Source organism: Eretmochelys imbricata, chromosome 1 (genome assembly GCF_965152235.1).
Source record: "Eretmochelys imbricata isolate rEreImb1 chromosome 1, rEreImb1.hap1, whole genome shotgun sequence".
Classification (NCBI taxonomy): Eukaryota; Metazoa; Chordata; order Testudines; family Cheloniidae; genus Eretmochelys; species Eretmochelys imbricata.
This window is the reverse complement of record NC_135572.1, coordinates 82,064,333-82,091,585: the sequence shown is the minus strand read 5'-3', so window position 1 is coordinate 82,091,585 and position 27,253 is coordinate 82,064,333. Positions and strand designations below refer to the sequence as shown.

At 38.8% G+C, this 27,253-nt stretch overlaps 1 protein-coding gene across 13 annotated transcripts in view; it reads left to right on the top strand.

The window, feature by feature from the left end:
- The window catches only part of MYCBP2 (MYC binding protein 2), a 426,434-nt gene that overhangs the window by 300,446 nt on the left and 98,735 nt on the right, over nucleotides 1-27,253 (top strand). For 8 of the 13 annotated variants that reach the window (XM_077812568.1, XM_077812542.1, XM_077812596.1 and 5 more), the window contains 4 exons: nucleotides 13,165-13,239; nucleotides 15,633-15,857; nucleotides 16,745-16,877; nucleotides 21,920-22,045. In XM_077812568.1, the coding sequence (XP_077668694.1) occupies nucleotides 13,165-13,239; nucleotides 15,633-15,857; nucleotides 16,745-16,877; nucleotides 21,920-22,045 (559 nt within the window). The remainder of the gene's footprint in view (nucleotides 1-13,164; nucleotides 13,240-15,632; nucleotides 15,858-16,744; nucleotides 16,878-21,919; nucleotides 22,046-27,253) is intronic. The other 5 variants (XM_077812614.1, XM_077812587.1, XM_077812534.1 and 2 more) reach the window with 2 other exon arrangements.

Sequence of the window (27,253 nt, the reverse complement as noted above, 5' to 3'; positions counted from 1 at the left end):
CCATCCTCCCTGTTGAAGGAAAAGGCCTGTGTTGGGGACCGTCGAATCATGGAAGTAAACGGCGAGAGGGCTTTGGCTTCACAACAAGCTCATGTTCCAGGAAAGAGGGCTCCCATACTGGGATGGGCTCCATCTATCAGATACTAGAAAGAGCAACTTTGGACATCGTCTGGCTAACCTGACAAGGAGAGCATCAAACTTTAAAAAGGGCCAATTGGGGATGGTGACAAAAATCCAGCCAATATGCAGCTAGGCTCAATTAATGAAGACAAGGGGAAGAGGCTGATTTTTGGAGAGAGCACTAGAAAACACAACTACATTAAAAAGGCAAGACAAAAAGCAACAGGGCAGTCCACAAAATATCTTTGATGCCTATATAAAAAGTGGAAGTTAAATCCTAGTGAGGAAAATAAAAAGGAGCATAAACTCTGGAAAATAAAGTGTAAAAATACAATTAAATCATCTATCATTTAAATCAGCTTCTGTACCAAATGACTGGAGGATAGCTAATGTGATGCCAATTTTAAAAAGGGCTCCAGAGGTGATCCCGGCAATTACAGGCTGGTAAATCTGACTTCAGTACCAGGCAAACTGGTTGAAACTATAGTAAAGAACAAAATTGTCAGACACATAAACATAATTTGTTGGGGAAGAGTCAACATAGGTTTGTTTTTTTTAAAGGGAAATCATGTCTCACCAAGCTACTATAGAATTGTTTGAGGGGGTCAACAACCATGTGGACAAGGGGGATCCAATGGATATAGTGTGCTTAGATTTTCAGAAAGCCTAAGCTGTCATGGGATAAAAGGAAAGGCACTCTCTTGGCCTGGCAACTGGTTAAAAGATAGGAAACAAAGGGTAGGTATAAAGGATCAGTTTTTAGAATGGAGAGGGGTAAATAGTGGTGTCCCTCGGGAGTCTGTACTGGAACCAGTCCTATTCAACATATTCATAAATGATCTGGAAAAATAGGTAAACAGTGAGGTAGCAAAATTTGCAGATGATACAAAACTACTCAAGATAGTTAAGTCGCAGGCAGACTGCGAAGAGCTACAAAGGGATCTCTCAAAACTGGGTGACTGGGCAACAAAATGGCAGATGAAATTCAGTGTTGATAAATGCAAAGTAATAAACATTGGAAAACAAAATCCGAACTATACATCTAAAATGATGGGGTCTAAATTAACTGTTACCACTCAAGAAAGAGATCTTGGAGTCATTGTGGATAGCTCTCTGAAAACATCCTCTCAATGTGCAGCGGCAGTCAAAAAAGCTAACAGAATTTTGGGAATCATTAAGAAAGGGATAGATAATAAGACAGAAAACGCCATATTGCTTCTATATAAATCCATGGTATGCTCACATCTTGAATACTGCATGCAGATGTTGTCACCCCATCTCAAAAAATATATTTTGGAATTGGAAAAGGTTCAGAAAAGGGCAACAAAAATGATTAGGGGTATGGAACGGCTTCCGTATGAGGAGAGATTAATAAGACTGGGACTTTTCAGCTTGGAAAAGCAATGACTAAGGGGGATATGATTGCGGTCTATAAAATCATGACTGGTAAGGAGAAAGCAAATAAGTAAGTGTTATTTACTGCTCCTCATAATAGAAGAACTAGGGGCCACCAAATTAAATTAATACATTGCAGGTTTAAAACAAACAAAAGGAAGTTTTTTTTTTTCACAACACACAGTCAGTCTGTGGAACTCTTTGCCAGAGGATGTTGTAAAGGCCAAAACTATAACAGGGTTCAAACAAGATCTAGATTATTTCATGGAGGATAGGTCCATCAGTGGCTATTAGCCAGGATGGGCAGGGACAGTGTCCCTAGCCTCTGTTTGCCAGAAGCTGGGAAGGGGTGACAGGGGACAGGTCACTTGATAACCTGTTCTTTTCATTCCCTCTGGGGCACCTGGCATTGGCCACTGTTGGAGGACGGGTTACTGGACTAGATGGATCTCTGGTCTGACCCAGTATGGCCGTTCTTATATACAAATGCAAGGAGTATGGGGAACAAGCAGGATGAACTGGAAGTCTTGCTATATGAAGAAAATTATTAATTAGTAGGCATTACAGACACTTGATGGAACAACTCCCATGACTGGAGTACCAGCTCTGAGGGATATAGCTTGTTTCAAAAGGATAGGTATGGGGAAAAAGGAGGTGGTGGTGCACTGTACATCAAGAATGTATACGCTTGCTCTGAGGAAACGACAGACCTGCTGAGAGTCTCTGGGTGAGGAATAAAAGGGGAAAGAACAGTAGCAATGCTATAGTGGGAGTCTACTATAGACCACCAAAGCAGGAAGAGGAAATGAATGAATCACTCTACAGCCAGGTAACAAGATTAGCTAACACACGCAAGCTAGTACTAATGGGGGATTTTAACTTCCCTAATATCTGTTGAAAGACTGTTACAGCAAAACATAGTATATCTTGCAAAATCGTAGCATGTCTAGGGGACAACTTTGATTCAGAAAGTTGAGGAAACAACTAGTGTCATCCATTTTGGATCTGGTCTTGACCAACAAAGATGAATTAGTTGCAGCTATGAAGGAGGTTGGGAACTTGGGAGCAATTGATCGTGATCTGATAGAATTCAAGATCTTATGGAAAGGAGGATATGAGAACACCAAAATAAGGACACTAGATTTCACAAAGGCAGACTTCAAGCAACTCAGAAATAGTAGGCAAGGTCCCACGGAAAAACCAATTATGAAGAAAAGGAGTCAAAAGTGGCTGGCATTTCCTAAAAGATGTAATACTAGAAGCTCAACATCAAGCTATGGAAAGATGAGAAGAGCCACAGGAGGCCAGTGTGGCTGCACAAGGAGCTTTTTTTAGCTATCTAGAACCAAAAGAGATACATACAGGAAATGGAAGGAGGGGCATGTCACCAAGGATGTACACATGGAAATAACGTAAATGCGTAGGGACAAAGATTGAGTAACAGCTGGCAAGGAATGTTAGCAGCAACAAGAAGGGGTTCTTCAAACATGTCAGACAAGGAAAGATCAAGGATGGTGTGGGTCCACTGCTCAGTGGAGAAGGTGAGCTGGTAATGGAAGATGATAGAAAAGCAGAGCTGCTCAATACCTACTTTGCTTCAGTCTTCTCACAAAAAATAACATGACCAGAGAATTAGCGAAGTTACCATAGACAGTAAAGGAGAATGGATGCAGATCAGGATAAATAAAGATTAGAGATCTTCTGCCCAATTTGAATGAACTAAAATCAGCAGGACCTGATGCTATTCACCTGAGGGTACTCCAGGAATTAACTGAAGAAATCTTAGAGCCTCTGGCAATAATCTTTACAAATTCATGGATGACAAGAGAGGTCCCAGAAGGCTGGAGAAGGGCTACCATAGTGCCCAACTTTAAAAGGGGGTAAAAGGAGGAACCAGGGAACTATAAAACAGTCAGCCTGACTTCGATACTTGGAGGATGAAGGGGTAATCACTAGCAGCCAAGAACAAATCATGTCAAACCAGCTTTATTTCCTCTTTGACAGGGTAACTGGTTTGGTGGATGGGGGAATGCAATGAACATAATCTACCTGGACTCCAGCAAAGCACTTTCTCCATGACATTCACGGCCACTCAGTCACAGTAATAATAGACAATATACTCCTGGGTGGATTCTGCACCACTGCGCATGCATAGAATTTGTTCGCTGCTGAAAAATGACTTTCTGATGGGGAAGCCACGAGCAGTCATGCGACCCTCCCCAGCAGTAAGCTTCTGGGGCCCAGGGCAGCCGGCGGAAAGGTGGGGCAGGGGAAGACACAGATGGTGGCTCCTACTGTCAAGGCTGATTCCCCACTCTGGCACTTGGAGTGCAGAAGGTGGGATCCTGCAAGGATTCTAAAAATTAATACTGGCCATTCCAGGCTTGTATAAAAGTCCCAAGGTTACATTTTTTCTCTCTGACCTTGTATGGGTAGATGCTGCTGCCACCACCCAAATGCAAAAAACCCCTTTGAAACCAGAAAGGTGCACTTGGGAATTTCTTCCTGTGGGCTACCCTCAAGCCCTTTCACACACGCTCCCCCCTTCCAGGAAAGATCTCAGAAAAAAACCCAAACAAAATCAGCTGTTGCCACCAGCTAATTAAACAACATAAGCACAAACCAGAAATCCAATCCTGTTCTTAAAAAAGGTAAATTTTATTAAAAACAGAAAGAAAGAAAATACATCTGGAACTTAGGCTTTTGCTAGATTTAAAAAAAACACTTACAAAATTTAAACATCAAGAATAACCTTCTTGAGGTCCAGCTTAAAGGTTACAAGCAAAACAAAAAGTGTTTGGGGTTAGCACAGAGGAGTCCACAAGTCAATAAGAAATAAACAGAAATAAACTTAATCACATCTTCCTAGACTTTCCCTAATTTACTTACATATTTGCGGTTTCAGATAAGCAATCTTTAGGTATGATCTGATGGTTTTTCATACCTGGTTTTCAGCTTCTCACAGCATAACTGCTCCCTGTTTCCCTCTTTCCCAGAGAACCACAACAAGCAGACAAAGGGAAGTTTTTTTTCCCAATTTTAAAAAGTTCTAGCCCTCTCATTGGCTCTTTTGGTCAGGTGCCCACTCCTTTCCTTTTACCGGTGGGCTTGTTAACCCTTTACAGGAAAAGCAAGTAGAGAACAACCACCAAGAGGATTCCATAGCCAACTGGCTTGGTGTTCACAAAAGGGAGCGATCCCCCCTCTCATTTATCACATCTACCCTGCATTGGGCTCAGCTACTAGTCCCACCTGGGCTGGGAAGGACAGGACTTTGCACAGCATCCGGGGCTGGGTCAGACCCACCCCCAGATTTCTCACACACTGAAGGAAGCTCTGCAAACTCTCCCTCCCCCCACCCCCTGCTTCCTCCACCCATCGCTCCTGAGCTGCAGGGGGAGTTATCCCTGTACAGGGAGCTGCTCCCCCATCCACCCAATCCCTGTGTATCCAGGCCCCCTCATACCCAGACTTTGCCGCTGAGTCTCATTCCTGCCCGCACTCAGAATCCCCCCCACACTAAGCCCTTCCACACTGGGATCCTGCCTTGCTGAGCCTGCCTGGTCACACCTGGTGCAGAATTTTAAAATATGTGCAGAATTTTCATTCTTTTGGTGCAGAATTTTTAATTTTTTGGTGCAGAATGCCCTCAGGAGTAACAATAGGATGTCAATTGCTATAATTGATGAGGGGGAGCAAGAACTAGTGTAGTAATTAGGCCTACAAATTTACCGTAATTGTACATTTAATTGTAATAAATATATGAACGTTTATAAGATGTTACAATAACCTGTAATAACAAATGTTAATGAAAAGTAGGTCAAGTTGTTTTTAGTAATGAATGTTTTAAACAGATGTAAAGACACCAGACAGAGACTAAATTAGTCTAAACAAAAAAAGTCATATTAATAGAATTCAAGGACTCGATTAAAATCATGCTTGGTAAAATTAGAAACTGTGGAACTGGAAATTAATTAACTGAAATTGGAGTGTCAGATAGCTAAGTCCAAGAAGACTGCAAAGAGTTACAAAGAGATCTAACAAAACTGGGTGAGTAGGCAACAAAATGGCAGATGAAATTCAGTGTTGATAAATGTAAAGTAATGAATATTGGAAAACATAATGCCAACTATACATACAAAACTATGAGATCTAAATTAGCTAAATTACCACTCAAAGAGATCTTGGAGTTACTGTCAATAGTTCTCTGAAAACATCTGTTCAAGGTGCAGCAGCAGTCAAAAAAGCTAATAGAAAGTTAGGAACCATTAAGAAACGGATAAATAAGACAGTAAATGTCATAATGCCACTATATAAATCTGTGGTACGCCCACACCTTGAATACTCCATGCAATTTTGGTTGCCCCATCTGAAAAAAGATATATTAGAAATAGAAAAGGTAAAAAGAAGGGCCACAAAAATTATTAGGGGTATGAAACAACTTCCATTTGAGGAGAGATTAAAATGACTGGGACTGTTCAGCTTGGAAAAGACATGACTAAGGGGGGGTATATGAGAGAAGTTTATAAAATCATGATTGGAATGGAGAAAGTGAATGACGTGTTGTTTACCCCTTCATGTAACATAAGAATCAGGGATCATCAATGAAATTAATTGGCTGCAGATTTAACACAAACAAGGAAATGTTTCTTCACACAGTGCATAGTCAAACTGTGGAACTTATTGCCGGGGGATGTTGTGAAGGCCAAAAGTATAACTGGGTTACAAAAAGAACTAGGTAAATTCATGGAGGATGTATCCATCAATGGCTATTAGCCAAGATGGTCAGAGATGCAACCCCATGCTCCAGGTTCCCCTAAGCCTCTGACTGCCAGTTGTTGATAGGGGATGGATTACTTGACTATTGCCCTGTTCTGTTCATTCCCTTTCAAGAGTCTGGCATTGGTTACCGTCGGAAGACAGGAAACTGGGCAGGATGGACCACTGGTCTGACACAGTATAGCCATTTGTAGGTTCTTATATTAGCCCAATTGGTTGACAAAAATAATGATGGTATGAATTCCACTCATCAGTCCCTTTTTGGGTCCTTAAAGAAAGAGATTTCAGGGAGGAAATAGGAAGTACAAGACACAGGCTCCTGAAGCAAGCTTTACCATCGTGTCTGCCACCCCCACCCCAGCCCCCGGCCTTCATCATTCTAATTTTGAGAGATGGTGTGACCAGGCCAGAGAGAGGTAACCAAATATCACCACCTCTGCTAGCTCCAGCTGAATTCCCAACACCATCTGGAATAAAATAAAATTTAACTCTAACAACAGCTCCAGCTCATTTCAGCTAATTTCTTCTCTTTTTCCCAAAACGATATTTATTACCATCTTTAATTCTGTCTAAGACTGTCAAGCAAGAAGGGTTTTCCTTCTAAGAATTCTCTCCACTAAAGGGAAAGGGAACCAGGGATGTTGTATTAAATAAGCTTTCATTTTAACTGTAAATTGCAAATGTGGTAACACTTTTTCCTCCTTTATCTTTAATAAAAGGTTAACAGGATGTTTAATTGTGCATTTGCCATGGTGTTAAGCAGGCTGAGGTCTCTGTATAACAAACCTCGAACCTTATTTAACACTGTTTAATGTTGGACAGTGTGATTGGGTTATATTAACATCTTTAGCCCATATATTCCATCTAAATTAATACAACTGATCCCGGTCCTAATGCATTGTCACTAAAACTATGGAAATCACAGATTGCCCACCACATAGAGATCTCCAGTTAACTTTAGGGCTTTGCCCAGACTGTTCATATCCTTTGCTGAAAGAATGAAGGGACAGTCTCCACACACAGACTATCAGTGTGGGTTTCGGGTTACACCCTGGCCTACTATGAAGCTTCTGGGATGTGTCCCTCTCCTAGAGTGACAGCCCACTCTACCAGGGCTCAGTCCACATCCATAGTCATTCTTAAGGACGGTCCCATACTGGAAATTTACAGGGCCACAATCTGGTCCTCAGTTCACACATTCTCCAAACATTATGCTGTCCTACCTGCCTCAAAGACAGAAGCAACTTTTGGTGATGCTGTCGTCCGAACCATGTTGGATCTGCCTCCTCAGCACCCAACTCCATTTGTGTTATTGCTTGCGAGTCTCCTACAGTAGAGCAACCCATAGGGACATATACTTGAGGAAGGATGAGAGATTACTTACCTGCACAGTAACTTGAGTTCTTCCGATGTTGGGTGTTTCATCTCCATCATTCCTTTTCCTCTGCTGCAGAGTAATCTAGGCTCTATAGTTAAGAAACTGAAGCAGTAGGGGTCCACTCTTCTCTGTACACCCTTGCTCTAGAGAACAGGGTTGAATAGTACACAGGTGGGGACTCAGAGACACTGCTAATTTAAATCTCCAGCTGAGAGCACACAGGTGCGTACACATCCTACAGCTGCACACCATAGGGACAAAACATCTCAAAGAACTCAAGTTACTGTGCAGGTAAGTAATATGGTCTCTCACCACAGTCTGCTGCCTGACACTATGGTAACAGGCATAGTGAATTACATTGATTCAGAATCCATGGAAGTAAAATACGTGGAAACAATCATTTTAAGATGTATTCAAAAGCTAACCCACATTTTTAACCTTAAAAAGTGGTTCTATACTTCTACTCAATTAGTGCAGTACTTAATACTATGAAATACAACTATCTCCACAGGATTTTGTGTTAATCACCCATAGTGAGGTAGTTGATGATATTATTCTTTATAATTTATTATTAAGGCCCTACTTAATTCACGATATTGCAGAAATTGCGGACCCTGGAATAGTAGGTTTCCACTGAAATTTCGACAGCGGGAACCCCGCCATACCCAGTGCTGACGGAGTCCTGTCTGCCCCAACAGTGGGAGCCCCTACTGTAAGCCCCAGGCAGCTGCTATCAGCCCCAAGTGGCAAACAGTGGCAGCCCCCCTCTCTGCCCCCAGGTGGCTGACAATGGGCTGCCAACAGCGGGAGCTTCCATTCTCAGTCCCGGGTGGCCCACAGCAGAAAATCACGGAAAAGTAATAATGGACCTTATTACTGCAAATTTTGGACAATCATCAATGATTCAAATAGGGCCTTATTTATTATTAATTAATAGTGCTTCTAATTTCTCTGTAAAAACCAGTCTTCAGTTTAAAAGGTATTTTGCATCACTGGAAAAGTAGGCATTTATATCAGCAAGTTCCGGCTTGTCAGTATTTGTCAGATAGTTCAAGACCGTTTTCTATTACAGCAAAGTTGGTTTCCTTTCTGGGTAGAATGTAGTCTATTCACTCTCGAAAGGAATGATTCACCAAAGATTAATGTCACTGTGCTATCACAATAAAGTATTCAGAGTTGAATGAACATGTCAAAAACAGTGAAACATGAAAAATTAAGCATCATCAAAATTACATTTAAGGCTACTTACTCATAAAATTCATGGAAAATAGAAACATTCATGCAATTGAAAGTTGAGATGAAATATATTTGGTAAACTTTGTATGATAGAGGACTGTGGACTCATTTTGATGCCATTTGAGCACTGGTGATAGGGGAATTACTGATTTTTAATTTTTTAAATAATTTTAAACATGAAGCTGATATTTTCCTCTAGTTGGTTATTTGGAGAGTGTTTTGGTGAAAAGTTGAATCATGCATCATCACCTGATAGTGTAGGACTCTTGATTTCCTTTGGGGGATTGTTCCAGAGACAAGGGACTATTTTAAGAAGCTTCTAGCATCCCATTCCTTTGAGTTTGTGTGTGTTTTTTGTTAGATCAGAATGGACTGGATTATCATAGCAGTTATGGCAGACTTTGGAAAGGCTCGCAGTTTTGGGGAGACATTTAAACTTCGTAGTATCAGAAGACCAAATGCTAGATCACTATGTACATTCTTATTTACTACTGAATGCAGAACCAAGCAATTTGCAGAGCACTGGGATAATTTTCTCTTAGCCTTTTCCTACTTGGTTGGCCTTTCATATGCCATTTTCAGCTTCTTTGTGAACATCACAAAATTTAACAATGAATTGTTACATACTACCTATTTAGTGGAGCGTTAATTCTGTACTGCATATTGTAGATGCAGTATAGCCATGTTGATGCTGGGTGAACCTTTACATTTGAAATTCTTACTTTTATGTTTAAATTCTTTGTCCTAATATTGGATATATTTTTTCATTGAATTTATAGATGATGTAACTGTATATGTGAAAAGATTGCTTTCCTGTGTGCTCTAAGACAAAGTCCTCATTCCCTACTTAGAGTGAAAATTCATCCCCGCCCTAGGGTTTAACTCTGTTAACAAGCAAATAGAAGACATGGATTAGACTTTAACTCCCATGATTTGACTGATTTTAGCATTTCTTGTTCAGGGCTACTCATGCCATACAATAATATCTAAACGAACTACTGCATGCTGTGGGATACTGACTTGTGAAATTTCATTTTTTAAAATGCTATTTTAAAATTATAGAGATTTAAAAAAAAGTTCTGTAAAGTTTTTTAAATTTGTACGGGTATTCTATTGTAAAAATGTAATTAATGGGTTTTGATGATTAAAAGACAACTCATTCTGGGCTAAGATTTATTTATGCCAAATTTCAGTTGGAGAGAATTTTCATATATCTTCAAAACATTGAAAATGGGGTTTGGACTAGAAACAGCAACACATTTGGTTGAAGAACAGTATTGTAATTGGTGACGCTATTATGTTGCTCATTTCAATTAAAAGATTCAGTTTAGGGGCAGAAGTAGTTAAAGCAAAGAATCTGGAATTCATGCGGCCATGGTTCTATTCCTCGCTCTGGCCCAAGTGGATTGTGGTTTTCGACAAATTACTTAATCTCCCTATACATCGGTTTTCTCATTGTAAAATGGTTCTAATACCTAATTCGTATGGATGTTGTGAAGTTTAGTTCATTATGTACAGAAAGGATTTGGAGGCCCTCTTATAGAGGATGCTATATAAATACAAAGTATTACTAATAACAAAAAGGTATATGAACCATTGATCAATATGTAATGGGGAGAAATTTAGGTTTCTCTTGTGAGAAACTAGATTAATATAATTTTGAAGTGTGGTTATGCTCTAAAGAGTGATACTGTAAAAATGGTATTCTGTGTTTGTGTATCTCTCAATTACTTAATTTCAAATTTCATTCATTAAGGAGAAAAACTCTTCTGCAAGGCAGACATTGCTCTGTTACACTTGTGCCCATTGCAAGCAAATAGGTTCGTACAGGTGTGCCTGCAGGAAGAATTTGGCCTCCTGAACCTTTATTGTAGTGACAGGGCATAAAAAGAAAAGAATCAGATATAAATTCCAGATCACAGGTTTAGTTGGCTGAGTTTAGTGGGGGGGGAGGCGGGGAGTATCTTGTAATCTGAGGGAATTTGGTATGAAATCGTTGAAGCACATTAAAAATTGATTCCCAGTATGTCATTTTAGAGTTGTTTTCAGAGTAAAAGAACACTCTAAGATAGAAAGATGATTGTAACACTGTGCTTCAGAAAATTCGAATGAATTAAAATTGTTAAACTCTCCCCAAATTCTCTGCTAAAATATGTTGTTCTTTAAGTAATTTGCATTTAAAATATTTTCAAATCTTAATGAAAAAATTGTGTGTAAGGAATGAGATATTTTTTTTTTTTCAAAATTGGTTTGCAAATTAAAAAATAGGAATTGAGAGTCTACAGATGGCAGCATAAGGGCTAATACGTGACACATTTGCAGGTCTGTCAATGTAATTTTTTCTTCTTCAACATGGAAACATTGTTTTCAATCTGGCAGAATTTTATTAGGAGTTTTTAAACCAACATACACATGCATGTACGTTCTTGTAAACTGGCATTCGGCAAATTGTAAGCCAAGAAAACATGATGTTTTAAGGTTCTAAAAGTAAAACAAAAGAGAAATACTAGTTCGGTATATTCATTGTTGCACAGCCATTATATTGCTTTTTTTCCTGCTGATAATTTCATGTTCATTGCTTTCACATAGAGCTTTATAACACAAAAATAATATGCAACTTTGAAAGAGAGCACCAGAAAAATCATTTTTGATGTTGTTTTATGTACAGAAAGTCTGCATTTCTCCGTTAAGAATAGACATTGAGAATAAATGGCAAAATTAGACATTCCATCTGTTAATATAAATTGAATTAAATAAACTGATCAGACAGATATAGGCTTTAATAGTTCTCTTAGGTTTATGCCAAATGTCTGTCTATATTTCAGCTTTCTACCTTAACAGGACGGATATCGGCCACCTTGTTTGTGTATAAATATTATGCCTATTCAAGCATTACATGGGTATAATGTTATTCTAAAAAACTTGTCAGAATTAGTACTGTTCTGTTCAAGTTTTTAAAATTGCAAATTTTTCGTGTTAGTAAAACTTGATCTGTGTTTGAGATGGTTTATTTTAGTTTTTTCTTTTCTTACTTTTTTTTTTTAACATGTACAACCTTGGAAAAGCAATGTATGGAAAAACTTGTCAGAAGCTTTCTGTATGACTTTATTTTTTATCTAAGACAGTTCATTACCGCTCCTGTATACCATTGTTAAACTGTAATATGACTGCTGTTCAAGGATTTTATTTAATTTCCTTGTCAAAATAGGCCTAGGAAACATGATTTTAATAATAAGCATGTTCTGTTAGTCTAGATGAGTGTTGCTGTTCCAAACAGATGCTGCAGAATAGATTCATTTTGATGATAGTTAATTAACACGCTGCTTTAAATAGAGATGAAATTTTGCTTGTGTATGACAGGAGCAGGGAGAGTTTCTTTGAAGTGGAAAGAAATAAAGTTTGTATTTTAATGTGAGAACAGGTTGTTTTATGAATATTTTCCTAGCTGCATTGTGAAAGTTTTATTTAAAGTGTACAGTAGAACCTCACTAATTCCCACTGAATGGACAGCAATTGCAGCTTGCTAAAACTCATTCATTTATTTTACAATGCATTTCTTTTATTTTATTTTATAATGTACTAGTAAATATATATTTTGTACAAATTCTTATATATATCTTGTATATACCAAATTCTTAATGATAATCCCTCCTATCACACTCTATTTTAGTTTTTCTTCTGGTATAATGGGGAGAGGGTGCTATTTTTGTATGCAAATTTTAGGTGTGCATTCTAGTGAGGTTGTACTGCATGGCAATAATTTGTTTTCCAACTTTTTTTGAAGACAGCTTAATACTTTATATATCTTTCCTGTTATGAATTGAGTGGCTGAAAGTCCACATTCAACCATGCCACATTAATTTGCTTAAATAATCTTTAGACAGCAGCAGACTCTCTTGTCATAAAACAAATCTGGCTTGCAGTGGAACATATATTGTTTCACTGTGACAGGAGTGTGGGGTTTGTCTTGCACAAGTCTCAAGCTTTAACAGATGTCTGGCTCTTATTTCAGTAAATGGCATGACACACTACATCCGTTTAGAGCTTTTGACATATGAATCTGTTTTTGTTTAACAGATGATTTGCAATGGTGAGCAATGGACTCAAATGACTTCATTTTTAAAAGTCAATTTATTTTAATATTGATGTTAGAATGCAGGCAATTTGAATTACAGTGTCTCTAGCATCTTCTTCCAATGTTCTCTTGTTCCCATTTCCTTGTTGATATTTGTCTTTTTTTAAACTTTGTTGCTCAGAATGTCTTTAATGCTAGCCAAGGAGTCAGGGATTTGGACTTTTTTTCATGGACTTCTAAAGCTTCCCCCCCCCAGGTGAGTTAACTGTAAAGAACAGTAACATTATATCCTGATGTTTTACATTAATAAATACATTTATATTAGATAACCTTTTGAAGTCTGCTGTATTCTGATGTATTTTTGCAGGAAATGCTAGATATGTAAATACCATACTGTAGAATTGTGTATCTACTCCTTTAATCTCACTGTACTCTAGATTGAAAAATTATTAGTTCAAAATGCTAATGATGGTTACTGAACCTCCAGCAACACAAAAATAACAATTTTCTTTTAAATATAGTACATCCTAATTACAATATTCACGAGAATTGTTGGCCATTTAACATTAAAAAGAGAACCTTCCAATCACTTATGTTTATAGACAAGGTATACTGCTAAACTTTTCTTTCCCTGTTTTCAGTGCTATACACCCTAGTCCATTGCAAAAATCAGTAAATTGAACATAATAGGCTCCTTATGAACTGGGTCAGCTCAAAAATATTAATAAACACAGCTGATGAATAAGGCTTTGTGTCTGTCACAGAGGTCACAGTAGACACAGATTTTGTGACCTCTGTGACTTCTGCAGCCGTCAGTGTGGCTGGCTCAGGGGCTGCCGTGAGTCTGCTCCGCCAACCCCAGCATCCCCCTCCCACCCCATATCAGTGGGGTCCTGGGCTGTGCACCACCGCCTGGCACCCTACACACACACAGCACCAGAGGAGGTCCCGGGCCACCCCGCCCAGCACCCCTGGTGTTCTAGGCCACCCCCCGCAGAGCACCTCTGGCCCAAGTTTTAGTTAAGGGTATATAGTAAAATTAATGGACAGATAATGGGTCATGAATTTTTGTTTACTGCCTGCGACCTGTCCATGACTTTTACTAAAAATACCTGTGCTGATGAACACTACACTAACTTCTTTACTAATCTATTTCAAAATTTCCGTAATTCCTAGAAAAATATCCAGTTGTATTATATGTGACTAAGTGTTTTAAATATCTCTCAGATGCTTTTGTAAATGCTCTGGAAGGCTATTGCTGCTTTTTAGGCAGTAGTTTCCATAGAAATTTTTTAATGGAAACTATTCTTAATAATTACACATTTGTTCAGCAACTTAAAAATATACTTTTTCACTGTTTTTTTCCCCCACAACAACACTGAACTGCTTTGCTGCTCTGTAGATATATAGAGTTGCTGTAGAACATTAGACTTTTTTCCCCTTGAAACAATTTACTTTAGAAAATCCCACAACTTGAAGTGAAAATTCCCTTCTTTGCAGAACAACTTTATACTGTATAATGGCTCAGTTGCAGTATTTTTCTTGGGAAAGCTATTATAACATTTGGGAGGGGTGTTATAACATTCTGGGCACAATACACAGGAATCAACACCAAATAGAGCTGAAAACGGAACAGTGCAAAAATTTTGATTTTAATGAAGAAATTAACCACACTTGCAAATGGACTTTGTATGCAGGTCACACATCTTGTTTTTAAGGTACATCAGCCATTGCTACTGCTACATATTTGTTTCTTTGTGATATAAAGTGTGTATGAGTGTTCCTCCCCATTATCTTCATGTATACTGGAAATTTTATTAAATTACAGCCAGTGGAAGAGCCATGCCAGTATTCCTCATTTACAGTGCAGGTTGGAGAGTTGCCTAAGAACTCTAAACGTATGGAGTCGTCATACCTCAGAAGTATAACATCAGATCAGGCCTGGGTTTGTCCTTCATCCTTGCTTAGTTCTAAGCAAAATAAGTCTGCTATGCTACTCCAATTGTCACAATAAAAATATAATAATAAATACACACTAGTATTTTATATGTGCATACAAGAAACATGGGGTTACTGCTCCACTTGGCCTTAGTAATAATAATTTTACCTTTATTCAGTGTTTACAATATATTCCTGAAATTGAGTTCAGAGAAAGGAGCACATTTAAATTGGAAACCAGCTAGCATATACGTCTCCTTTACACATGCCTAGATCAATCACTGGATACTTTTACCTGTTATATTTGCAACATATTCAATCGCGTGTTTGGATTCTCTGTGCTGATAAATGACAGTACTAAACACAAAGTACTTCATGAAAATGGTGGTGAAAATAGTTTTATGTCAAACTGCACATATGAAAATATCTGTATATTTAGTGGCCCAAATTTAAACAATTCATTTTCCACTGAAGTGCCTGTTCATTTCAAATACAGCAGTAGTTGAGTTGTGTGTACCTCTGCAAGCTAAAACAGTCAGCTGGAAAGGAAACTTACAATTCAACTGGCATTATGACCAGTTTTTTTTCTCTTTTTAGGTTAAGAAGTTAACTGTTCCAGACTCAGGGAAGAGGTGTTTCTAATCTAAAAAGTGCAAAGGCATTATTAACAGGTTCTATTCTGTTTTTCTTTTGCTTCTTTAAATTTTTCAGGAGCCTAGGTCTAATACTGATGACTTTTTCAAAGACATAAATTCACGCTGCACACAGGAAGCAGTGATGCAAGAGCAAGATATGCCATTCCTTCGAGGTGGACCTGGAGTGTACAAGGTAGTGAAGACTGGCCCTTCAGGTCACAACATCAGAAGCTGCCCTAACCTTAGAGGTATCCCAATTGGAATGTTAGTTCTGGGAAACAAAGTCAAGGCAGTAGGCGAGGTATGGATCCTTGTAGCTTCAGTTCATGTCTTCATAGATACCAGTTTATATCAGTAGTAAACGCAACAAAAGCATCTTCCCCTACACAAGGTTTGCTTTTCCAACCCTGGTGATTAAATGTTAACATTTGAACTTGATTTATATTATAAATACTAATTCAGTTATGTGTTTTGCTTTGTAGAAAAGTGTTAATTAATTGGAGTTACATTAAACTTGAATTTTCTGATACCACAATTACCTACAGTTATTTATATATTTGTTACAGTATGGTTGATTCATTGCAAAATAAGATTATCTGTTTCACTTACTGATCATATGTATCAAAGTGAATTTACCTTGTTGGAGGAATCATTTCCAGGGCTGTGATCAGTTCAAAAATTATCCTATTTCACTGTATTTATTCAATTGTTATTGTACTTGTCATCATGCTTTGGTATTTTCCTATTGAGATGGGCTTGAGGATGTAGTGTGTCATGCTATTTTTCTCAAACAACATCAGGAGCATAATTAGCAAATTTACAAATATTTCATATATAACTAGACATTATAACTTATTTTGGTGTTTCAGGTGCCAAAAAAGCATGGAGGTTGTTGGATAACACCTTCTAAGAGCTTATTTAGGTTTGTGTGGTTGGTCAAATATTGAACTTTTTTTTCTAAACATAAACTGGCCTAATATTGTGAAAGTACTTATAATTTTAAACTTGCCATACATGGAATTGGTTTTTGTTATACCTCAGGCTGTGGCCTTAATTTCAGAAACAATGTTTTTTGTAATATCATGATGGAAATGAGCATATTGTTTCAAATACTGAAGCATGTTGCTGGATCTGAGCACTGGATTATTTGAAAAGTGAATAAACTGCTTTTTTATGTGTGTGTACCAGGTGACTAATTCTGAAGGTACATGGGTGCAAATGGATAAGAACAGCATGGTAGAGTTCTGTGAGAGTGATGAAGGCGAGGCATGGTCCTTAGCTAGAGACAGAGGTGGAAACCAGTATCTGCGGCACGAAGATGGCAAGTTGTCTTTTTTTTTTTTTTTTTTTAAATTAACTATTTAAAGTGTTTGCCAAAATAAAGTGGGGGGAGGGGAAGTTTTAAGAAAGAACTGAGTTTTTGAAAAGATGTAAAACAATAACTTATAAAATAACCCAATTGGAGAAAATATGAAGTCCAAACTTTTTTCAAAATTAAATTTTCAGTAGTCATCAGACATTTAGATTTTGCAAACGTGACATTTTTGTAAGTGTTTGGAGTCATTCTTCTATATAAAATTTGAAGTAGAGTGTTGTCCTTTCTTCTGTTTATGGGGATTCAGTTTTCAGACAACTAATCCTGTATTTCCTAAGGCAACTTTCTACAGTCTACTTTTGTCTCCACCTGAAAACAAAAAAGGACTGAATGAATTTGTACTGCATCTTAATTTTTTTTATTTTGAGTTTAACATATAATCCCAACCATTGGATTTGGGCGACAAAAGTACCCTACTAAAAACTGCCAACAAATTTTGAACACCATATATGAAATGAGAAGAAATCTGTAGTTGGTAACCTAATGTTCTTTTGCTCAGTGCTTTCTGTTTTTCCTATTATAATAAAGGAGTGGTGAATGTTAAATTAGGAATGGCAAAATGATTTCCAGAAAATGCAGTAAATACAATCACGTTTTAGATCATTACAACCAGCATATTTTGAGCAAGTTCTGTAGATTTTGACAGAGCTCTCTGAGCTTTTCCTCTTGGCTAGAACAATATTTTTCATTATCCGTGTCACTTCCTGTGAAAATACTAGCTTAATTACCTCTATGATCAGTTAGAGAGTAGAGTGGGATATTTTCTCAGGATGATGTGTTTTTGTATGTACCTCAACCAAAATAGATCTTTAATGTGCCATTTATTTAACCTAATTTAGGATCCAAGCACACTACCGCTAACATCTGCTTAGAATCGGAGTTTTTTCCCTCCGTTTCGAGGACACTATCCTTAAAGTAGTAGTACTGGGGCTTTCTTTGGATCTAAGGAGTCAACTGGACTGCTTTTGACCGCAGTACTTAGATTTAAATGTGATAGAAATGTAATATCTGCGACAAGCTCCTTTAGGGAATTTTATCTCACATTTGCATGAAAGTAGCCTTGATCTTATAGGTCTTTTAACTTCTGTGTAATCCTTTTTCCATTTATTCTGCTATCCTGTGATGTCCTTTCTCATCTGTGGACATTCCAAAGTAACCTTGTCTTATTTCATTATGATGTGCAGAAAACAAACTTAATGCTGCGGTATAGGTATATAGGTATACTGCCTAATTCTGTGGGGAGGTGTGTAATGTGTAGTGAGCAAATAAAGGCACACCTTGAACAGTAAAGATAGAAAATATTTAACAACTGTTCTTTGACTGATTGCACATGTGCATTCCACTGCAGGCGTTTGTGTGCTCCACTGCACAATTGAGTTTTTCCCTTAGTGGCACTCGTCATGGCAGCATGAGTGCCCTGCTGCCTTGTGCACCACATGCAGGCATAAAGGATCAAGCTGCCTTGACACCCTTCTCTCTCTCCTCCACCCCCGCTCCTTCCTACCACCCATGACGGTTGTTGTAGGTGTCCTAGCTATCTTTAGTCAAAATATATAAATACTGCCGGTTATGTGTAGTTTAGAGTTTGGTTGGTTAATTTAAAATAAATGTGTTTGTTCTTTTGTGTGCTTTTGGCAGCTAGGCTGGGTACCCACCCCAGTACCACAGATATGCAGCACACTCCAGGTTTCAAGCCCTGCCATTCTTGTGGTAAGGCAACACCTAATAGTTACCCTCACCCCTGTTGTCTTAAGTGCTTGAAGGAGGTCCAAATGAGTGACAAATGCAGCATTTGTAAGGGCTTAAAGCCCCGTTCAAAAAAAAGGGGGGGGGGGCAGATTAAAATATATGCTGCTGAAATTGACTTGGGAGGACATTCAAAGAAGAAACATACCCCAGAGCACACCTCTAAACAGAGGAGTTGGTTGGCTTCAGAGCACAGCATGGGCCTGTTGTGACCAGTTCCCGAAGCACCTTTGCTGGTCGAATGCCCTGGTACCAGAGTGTCGTCTTGGTCATTTCTACTCTTGAGATGTTTGAGGCTGCAAGAGAGTTGTTAAACTTCTCAGTGCCACCATCACCAGTGGTTCAAGAGACTCGCCCGGCACTGGCACCCAGCACCTTCACCTCCATACTGGGCAATTCCATCAAATTCAGCAGTCAGGGTACCAATTAAGGTGATATTCTCTACGGGAAAGCCACAGATGATGTGCTAGCCACATCTGGATATGGAAATTGTATGGCGGGCCATGAATGCTCACAAAATTAAGGGCTGGGGTGCAGAAGGGGGTGAGGGCTCCTGCTGGGTGTGCGGGCTCTGGAGTGGGGCCAGAAATGAGGAGTTCAGGGTGTGGGAGGGGGCTGATACTTCCTGATCCTGAAGGCAAAACAGTCTCACAGGCCTATTTTAGGTCTAATACCTGACTTAACAAGCTAAGCGAATTTGAAGCAAAAAGGTTTCTCTCAGCTTATGCTTACAGCAGTCTGGCTGGATTTCTCAGCCAGGACCCCTCTTCTAGTCCAGTGATGCTGCTTTTGTCTTTCAAAAGTTGATGCTGGGAGTAAAGATATGGGGGCAGAGGTGATTTGTGTCTTGTGTTCTCCATAGCATTTCTCATCAGAAGTGACTGCTGTGATGATTTAGTCTGGCCTCCTGCATAATACAGACCACTGAACTTCCCAAAATAATTTGTTTTAATTTGAGCATACCTGTTAGAAAAACATCTAATCTTGATTTAAAAATTGCCAATGATGGAGAATCCACCACAGCCCAAGTAAATTTTTCCTATGGTTAATTACTCTCATTGTTAAAAACATACACCATTTTTTTTCCCAGTCTGAATTTGTCTAGCTTCAATTTTCAGCTGCTAGATCTTATTCTACCTTTGTCTGTTAGATTGAAGAGCTGATTATCAAATACTTGTTCCCCATGTAGGTACTTAAAAACTGTGATCAAGTCACACTTTAATCTTCTCTTTGTTAAACTAAATGTATTGAACTCCTTGAATCTCAGCACTAGATGATTATATCAACAATAATTCCCTTGTTTATTTTTTTTGCTCTTTGTCAGTCCTGAATTTATGCAGAGGAGTGAAGCCTTTAGGAAAACTTTTCTACCTCTAAATTTAGTTTCTTTAATTTTTTCTCTATCGGTCCGATACTCACATATAGTCTGTGATGTTGGGTCTAGAACACATGAATTTAAGGGTGTGGGATGATGTTTTGCTTCCTGTTCAGATGTTATCCACCAGAAACTGACTGTTGCTTTCTTGCCCATATGCTCAGGGCCTAACTGATTGCTATATTTTGGGTCAGGAAGGATTTTTCCCCTGAGTCAGGTTGGCAGGGGTTTTTCCCCTTCCTTTGCAGCATGGGTCACTTGCAGGTTTAAATTAGTGTAAATGGTGGATTCTCTGTAACTTGAAGTCTTTAAACCATGATTTGAGGACTTCAGTAACTCAAACAAAGGTTAGGGGTCTATTACAGGAGTAGGTGGGTAAGGTTCTATGGCCTGCAATATGCAGGATGTTGTATTAGATGATCTTGATGGTCCCTTGGAACCTTAAAATCTATTAATCCAAATATGACTGAAAATAATTGCGCAAGGGAATTGTCAGGGTTGGGTTTTCTTGGTGTTTGTTTTGGGGGGAGTAGGGACAGGGGAGGAGGTAAATCCTACAGTACCAGACTGATTCAGAAGAATTCAAAGAAGATCAATTGACAGGTAGGAAAAATGTTTTTCTTTTGAGGTTCTTTTGGTCTTCAAAAGACACTTTTTCATGTTTTAACATTTCATCTCTATATGTTTTTAAAAGAGCAGTACATTTTCTCCTAACAACTGCATATTTTTCATTTGGCTGATATTTTTCTTTTTTTTTTAACTGAGCTAAAATTATGTGGCTGCTTTTGATTTTGCTACTACATTTTTATTTAGTGTTATGTCTTGCGTTGTGTATGGTTGTCATACATGTCCACACAGCTTTTAGTTTTTGTTATATTCATTTTGCTCAGTTCAGTATTCTGGAAATTTACGTGATGACAAGCACCAATTATAGTTAACATTTTTAATTAAAATTGACTTTTTGAGACATCTTACTAAAATGTAGCACTGTTAGATGTGTTAGCAGCCAGAGGATACCAATTAAAGCAACAGGAAACTCATTTACCATCTGTTTTATAATTTAGTAATCAGAAACTGCTATATTAACATAACATTTAAAATATTTTTAATTCCTGACACCTACAATTTAAAATGAATGAGATGCATTGAATGATGGTGAGACATGCAAATGACTGAGGGGAATTTTTTATCTAGCTAATGGGAAATAATTTGATCCTCCTCCCTTCCTCAATAAGTCAGGTTTTCCAAAATACAGCTATTGCAGACAGTAGATGTCTTACCTGTTTGTGCAAAAGAATGGCTGATACATGCCATTATGCATATTAGTGTATCAACAATAATTATGTACTTTCAATGATTATTTGTTTATGCTAGTTCCTACAGTGCCTCAGCTTACAGATGTTTGAGCATGGACAGTCTCTGCCCCAAAAAGTGTAGACATATTTGCAAACCAATAAATTTGAATTTAATATGTTTTAAATAAAATAATAGTTTGTCATTACTGACTCTCCAGAACAGGGGTAAGAGTACTGGTTGTTGAAGGAGATGATGATGAGCCAGCTGAGTATTTTCTCCTCTACAATAATTGCCTCACAGCTCCATCAGTCTGTTAAAAATGTTAAGTAAAGCATAATGAACAACTGTATTTCATTACATTCTTGAATATTCAGCTTAAGGCTGGTGCCCATTTTCAGTAGTGTATAAGCTAGCTTGTGACATGAGTGATTTTACACTTATGGTGTATATTTGGGGGCCTAACAGAAAAATAACATTAAAAGCTTTCACTATTTTGTCTTGTGACTCATCTTTCCTCTGCAAATCAGTGATAAAAGAAATACTAACTCTGAAGTGGTGGCTTGTTTTACAGAGCAAGTTCTGCTAGAGCAAAATGCTCAGACTCCTCCTCCAAGCCCTTTTTCAATACAAGCTTTCAGTAAGGGATCTGCTTGTAGCAATGGACAAGGATTTGATTATGGCCTTGCAAATAACAAAGGTAAGTTTATAGCTACAACTATTTTGTAAAACATTGTTTTCAAACTTTAGCCTGTGCATTTTTTGCTACTCATTTTCCATGACTTGAGTAGACATCAGTGCCATTTGCAACACCAACAGATGTGCCCCCACAAAACCATCCATCATTATGGTGGAACGAGTTGCTGACAATTGCAATGGCATTTCTGCTGTATTTTATGCAGTTAGTAATATTGTAACTTGTGTAAATTTCTGCTTTACATAGATGTAAAGGGAATACTTTTAGACTTACTGGAGTTTTATGTTGGTCCCTTTAATTGCACTATTGAATAGCTTCATTGATAAGTTAATGTCCTGTAAATTCCTGTCAAGTTAGCCACAGAATTGTAATACAAGAATTACAATTTCTTACTCATTGAACCAGAAAGAGTGATAACATCCAGTATTGTTCAAATTAGGCTTCAAAATCGTTAGGTTGGAAAATTTTCAAGAAAACCATGAGGATTCTGGCTATCTGCTTAAAATAAGCTTAATTTTTAAAAAGTGCTTTTGCATTTGATGACTGGGTGGAAGATTAGGTTTGATGTTTTGATTATAGTTAGTTATACTACTAAGCATTTTTATAATAGCATGAAACTGCTCTGTCTAGATTATAGGCTTGGAAATCTCACATTAAAGTAGAATATTAATATGGAGTATAATGCTAGTAGTTGTTAAATTGGAGTATTGCTTTGTTAGCAAAAGTATATGTAGGTTTTTAGAGTTTAGGTTGATAAATATAGGAACCAAATAGCTTAATCCAAATATCGTACAATAAATCACAGCAACATATAAAACAAGAAGAAATGCAGCTTCAAGTTTGAACAGTAATAACATAGGGCAAATCACCTGGTATCTGCATCAAACTTTTGTTCACTCATTACTTATATGCAGAAGGCTAAGTGAACTGGAAGTTCTTTTGCGTAGTCATGTGTTCTTGAGGAATATCACTGAAACGTGGAGCTTTGCTGTTCTAATCTTCTGTTTCTGTGGTCTAGGTCAGGGTTTCTCAATTCGTGAGTTTCTCAACCTTATATTGGGTCACCAGAACATTTTGTCTCATGGCAGTTCCTGTGGCTCCTGTCCCACAGGGCTGGCTAGGCTCGCCTCTCTGCTCCAGGCATTGCAACCTCTAGGGTCCCAGTGCCACTCAGGTTTGGCCCAGCTATCCTGATGGGAATCCGGGGAGGCCAAATTTGAGTGAGTGGCACTGCACTCCCATGAGCCAGGTCACAATCCCACTCTCACAAATTTGGTCCAGTCAGGGGGGCTGGGCCAAACCTGAGTGGTGCTGCAACTCCAGAGGTTGCAATGCACAGAGCAGAGAGCCAAGCCCAGCTAGCCCCTCAGCACAGGAGTGGCAGGAGCCACACCTGTGGGCAGGGGGGAGGGGAGTGTACCGGGCAAGATCCAACTAAAACTACCCCAGGGCAGGGCCATAACCAGGGTGGGGCAAGTGGGGAAGCTGCCCTTGACGCAAAGCCACAGGGGTGGCTCAGGCTGGTGATGTCACAAGACTCAGGCCAGACCCAGGCAACGGGGAGTGGCTCGGGCCAGCCCCATGGGGTGGAGCTCAGGGAGGAGCGCGACCTCCACCTGTAGACTCACCTCAGCTGGTCATCCAATCTGTCTTGGTTGGGGGAGACACAACCAAAAAATTGTGGGGTGACTCTGCAGTCCTCCTCCCTTCACCCCCCCTTGTCACCTCTGGTATGGGGCACAAATACACTTGCTCATCCCGGGCGCCAAAATGCCTAGTTACATCTCTGCTCCAAAGCCTCCAGACTATTTACTGGATTGCAACAGGCCATAAATATATACAAATAAGGCCTGAGCCCCAAAAGGTTGAGAACCACTGGTCTTGGTGACACTTGCTTTTGGAGTGGAGGGTGAAACTTCCATTTAACACTAACTAGAGCCATGGGCACACTTCAAGAGTAGGGTAACTTGGTTTTGGTCTTGAAGAGGCTTTTAGTAATTAGAATATTTTATTTTTTTTAAAAGGGAGGACAGAAGAGGGCTTTATCTAAACTTTCTGAATTAACTATTTTTCACTGTTCATATAATTTTAAGGAACATTGAAATACAGGATTTACATAATTTTACTGAAATTTTAATATGTGAATGAAGTTTGTCAATTCTTTATCATAACTTAATCCATCCCTAATGGGATCCCTTTTTCTGGATGAAGATTAGAGAAAATTCATGCATTTTGATAGTTAGAAAACTAAGCTTTGCCCACGCCACTTCCCACTAGAAGTTCTGCCTTCACTGGGAGCAATAGTTTTTCCCCTCTTTTTTGTTTTTACTTCTGTTTACAGTTTACAGTGTAAGAAGTAATTATTTTCTTTGCCTTTACTACTAAGTCTTTTTCTGAGGTTTTCTGTATTATTTAGCCCATGGTGTAGTAATTTCCCCTGTGAGATTATTCTGTGAAGTACTCTTTTTTTCCCCAGCCTAGCCATCCTCATTTCAAAATGGTGTCTCAGACCAGAAGCACACAAATGCAAGAGATGCTCAGTTTGTGGGGCAGTATTACAGATTACTAGTGAGCACAGGAATTGTGTAATAAGAATAAAACATTAACAGTGATTTTCTGTGATAAGATTAAGAGAAAGGAAGTTTCCTCTCATGGTTTGTCAGAATGAAGAAAATCCTGAAGAGAAACTTGCTAAGGTCAAGAGTATTTGTGAAGGTGTTGTGGTTCATTTGACTAGCTCCATACTGGTTTCTATGGCATGCCACTGGATTATTCCAGCTGTGGAAAAGTTAGATCTTCATTCTGTTACTAGCTTCCAAACCTTTTATCCCACATTTGTCTTTTTATTTAGCTTCAAAATCTAATGCATAGTTTGGGTGAGCATTCTGTAATCATTGTTTAAATAGGTTTCAGAGTAGCAGCCATGTTAGTCTGTATTCGCAAAAAGAAAAGGAGTACCTGTGGCACCTTAGAGACTATCAAATTTATTTGACCATAAGCTTTCAAGTGAGCTACAGCTCACAAATAAATTTGATCCAATAAAATTGTTAGTGCAAATCTCTAAGGTGCCACAAGTACTCCTTTTCTTATTGTTTAAATAGGTATCTTCATTTACCTCCTTATCTATCTTGTACCGCTTGTGCCTTTCCCAAGAGTGGAGAATCTATAATTACTATATTTGAAGGAGCAGAAAGGTTACTTCCATTAACTGGAGTTCTTCAATTATCTTGTCAGAACAGACCACATGTTCTACCATACATCCCCAGTTCTATAGAGTTTGTATTGAATTCCAAGGGATGGAAAAAATAAGTGTGTGTGAGTCATGTATTTTTATATAATCTCAACCTGAACCCTATCATGTCTTGATGAGTCTGTGTGGTCCCACAATCGTCCACTTTCCAGAGGCCTTCAGGGTTAGTGTGTAGATGTACCCAGAGTTTAGTTCTGTACTGGTAAGCTATTCAAAACTCCAGTTATAGATGAGTAACCTTTCTTTCCTACAATTTAAAAGTACTCTTCTGAAGATAAATGGAATGGATGAGCCTTACATCCCAAGCGTTGTATCACACACTTGAAAAGCGTATGTTCTTCAACCACAAGAAACAATCAGTGACAGATTAGAGTTATATATTAATTGGAAAAAATAAGTTTATAGGTGACAAAAATGTCATAAATCTCATTGCATCCTCCAATCCACCGATTGTCAAAAGAGACGCATGTGCTTTGTTTACCCTTCAGCAAACTATATGGTACAGACCTGGCCAGTTTAGATATTCCAGGACAAAAAGATGAATGCACTAATGGATTTTTTAAATGTACCCAATTCATATGTCATACTGAATGTAACATCTAACATGTTTTACTCTTGACATTTTTAAGAGATAAAACATACTTATAAAAATGGGCTGAGAAAAAAGACTGATTGACTTTCACAAAGTTGTTTACGTGTAGGAGAGAGTGAAGCTTGTTAGCACGATTTGTTATAGCAAAGTACTTGATATATCAGCTATCAGAAAAACAATAATGACCCAGAAAGAATAGCTAGTCTAATATCCCCAACTGTCAGCTAAGAACATAATAAATCCTCCTCCTTCAAGGAGTATGCCTGTGGGTGCTCCAATTTAGGTGTCTTGAAGCCCTGTGCTTGTAATCGGAAATTTTTAATAACAGTGTCTGGTTGGGCTGCGCACATGCCGTAGCCATCTTGTGTCACTCCGAGCTATTACATAGTGGTACACAGCCAACCGTCCCCCAGTTCCTTCTCTACCACCTTTGGCTTGAGTCGGAGCAACAGCAGTACCCTCTCTTACCTCAGATAAGCTTAATAGTTCATAGTTGTTCCCAATAGTGTTAGCTTAGTTGTCATTAGGTACCCTATCCCGTTGCCCTTTATATTTTATATTTTACTTTATCTTTTCTTCTAAAATATATATATGTTCCTTCTTTCTTTTACTCCTGCGTCCTCGGCAGGTACTCAGCTATTACCTTAAAAAGAAAGAGGAAAGAAATAAAAGCAGGGTTTATCCCTGTTCTTTCTCTAGAGGACTTTCTCTTTCAGGAATGCCCAGCTCACCTGGCTTTAAACGCTGCCTGACTTGCAAACTCTTCATACCAGTTTTTGACAGCTACTCACAGTGTTGCCTTGGCGAGACATGCAATACCCAAAACTGTCCACACTGTAGAAAACTGACAGCCTGGACAAAGAAGGCCAGGGATCTCCAGTTGAAACTCCTTATGATGGAGAAATCCCTGAGACCAGCCTCATACCCCGAATCCAGGATGCCTCCTGACCAGCAGTTGTCAGCAGCAGCGTCTGACGGGATCTGCTTCAGCAATGGCTGCTAAGGAGCCTGCTCCTAGAAAGGCTACCAAAAAAGCAGCCACACTCACCCCCACTACGAGAATTGCCTAAAAGAAAGCGATCTACAAATGAAAAAGATGCCCCAGTACTGACAGCACCGAGAGTGTCAGACCGCAAGACACCAGGAACACCCGGTACCAAGACTTCCCTAGGAGCTAACATCCTATGTGGGCAAGCTCTAATGGAGTTGCATGCAGCAATGTCAAACCTCGCAGCGGGAATCTCCTCTACTGATACCAACGGTACCCCATCTAGACTGGGACCAAGCCTAGTAACCACTCCCTGTGGATCAGCCCCTCCTAGCTCCAGTAATGAAGATGAAGCAGTAATATACGCTCCTTGCCACTCCT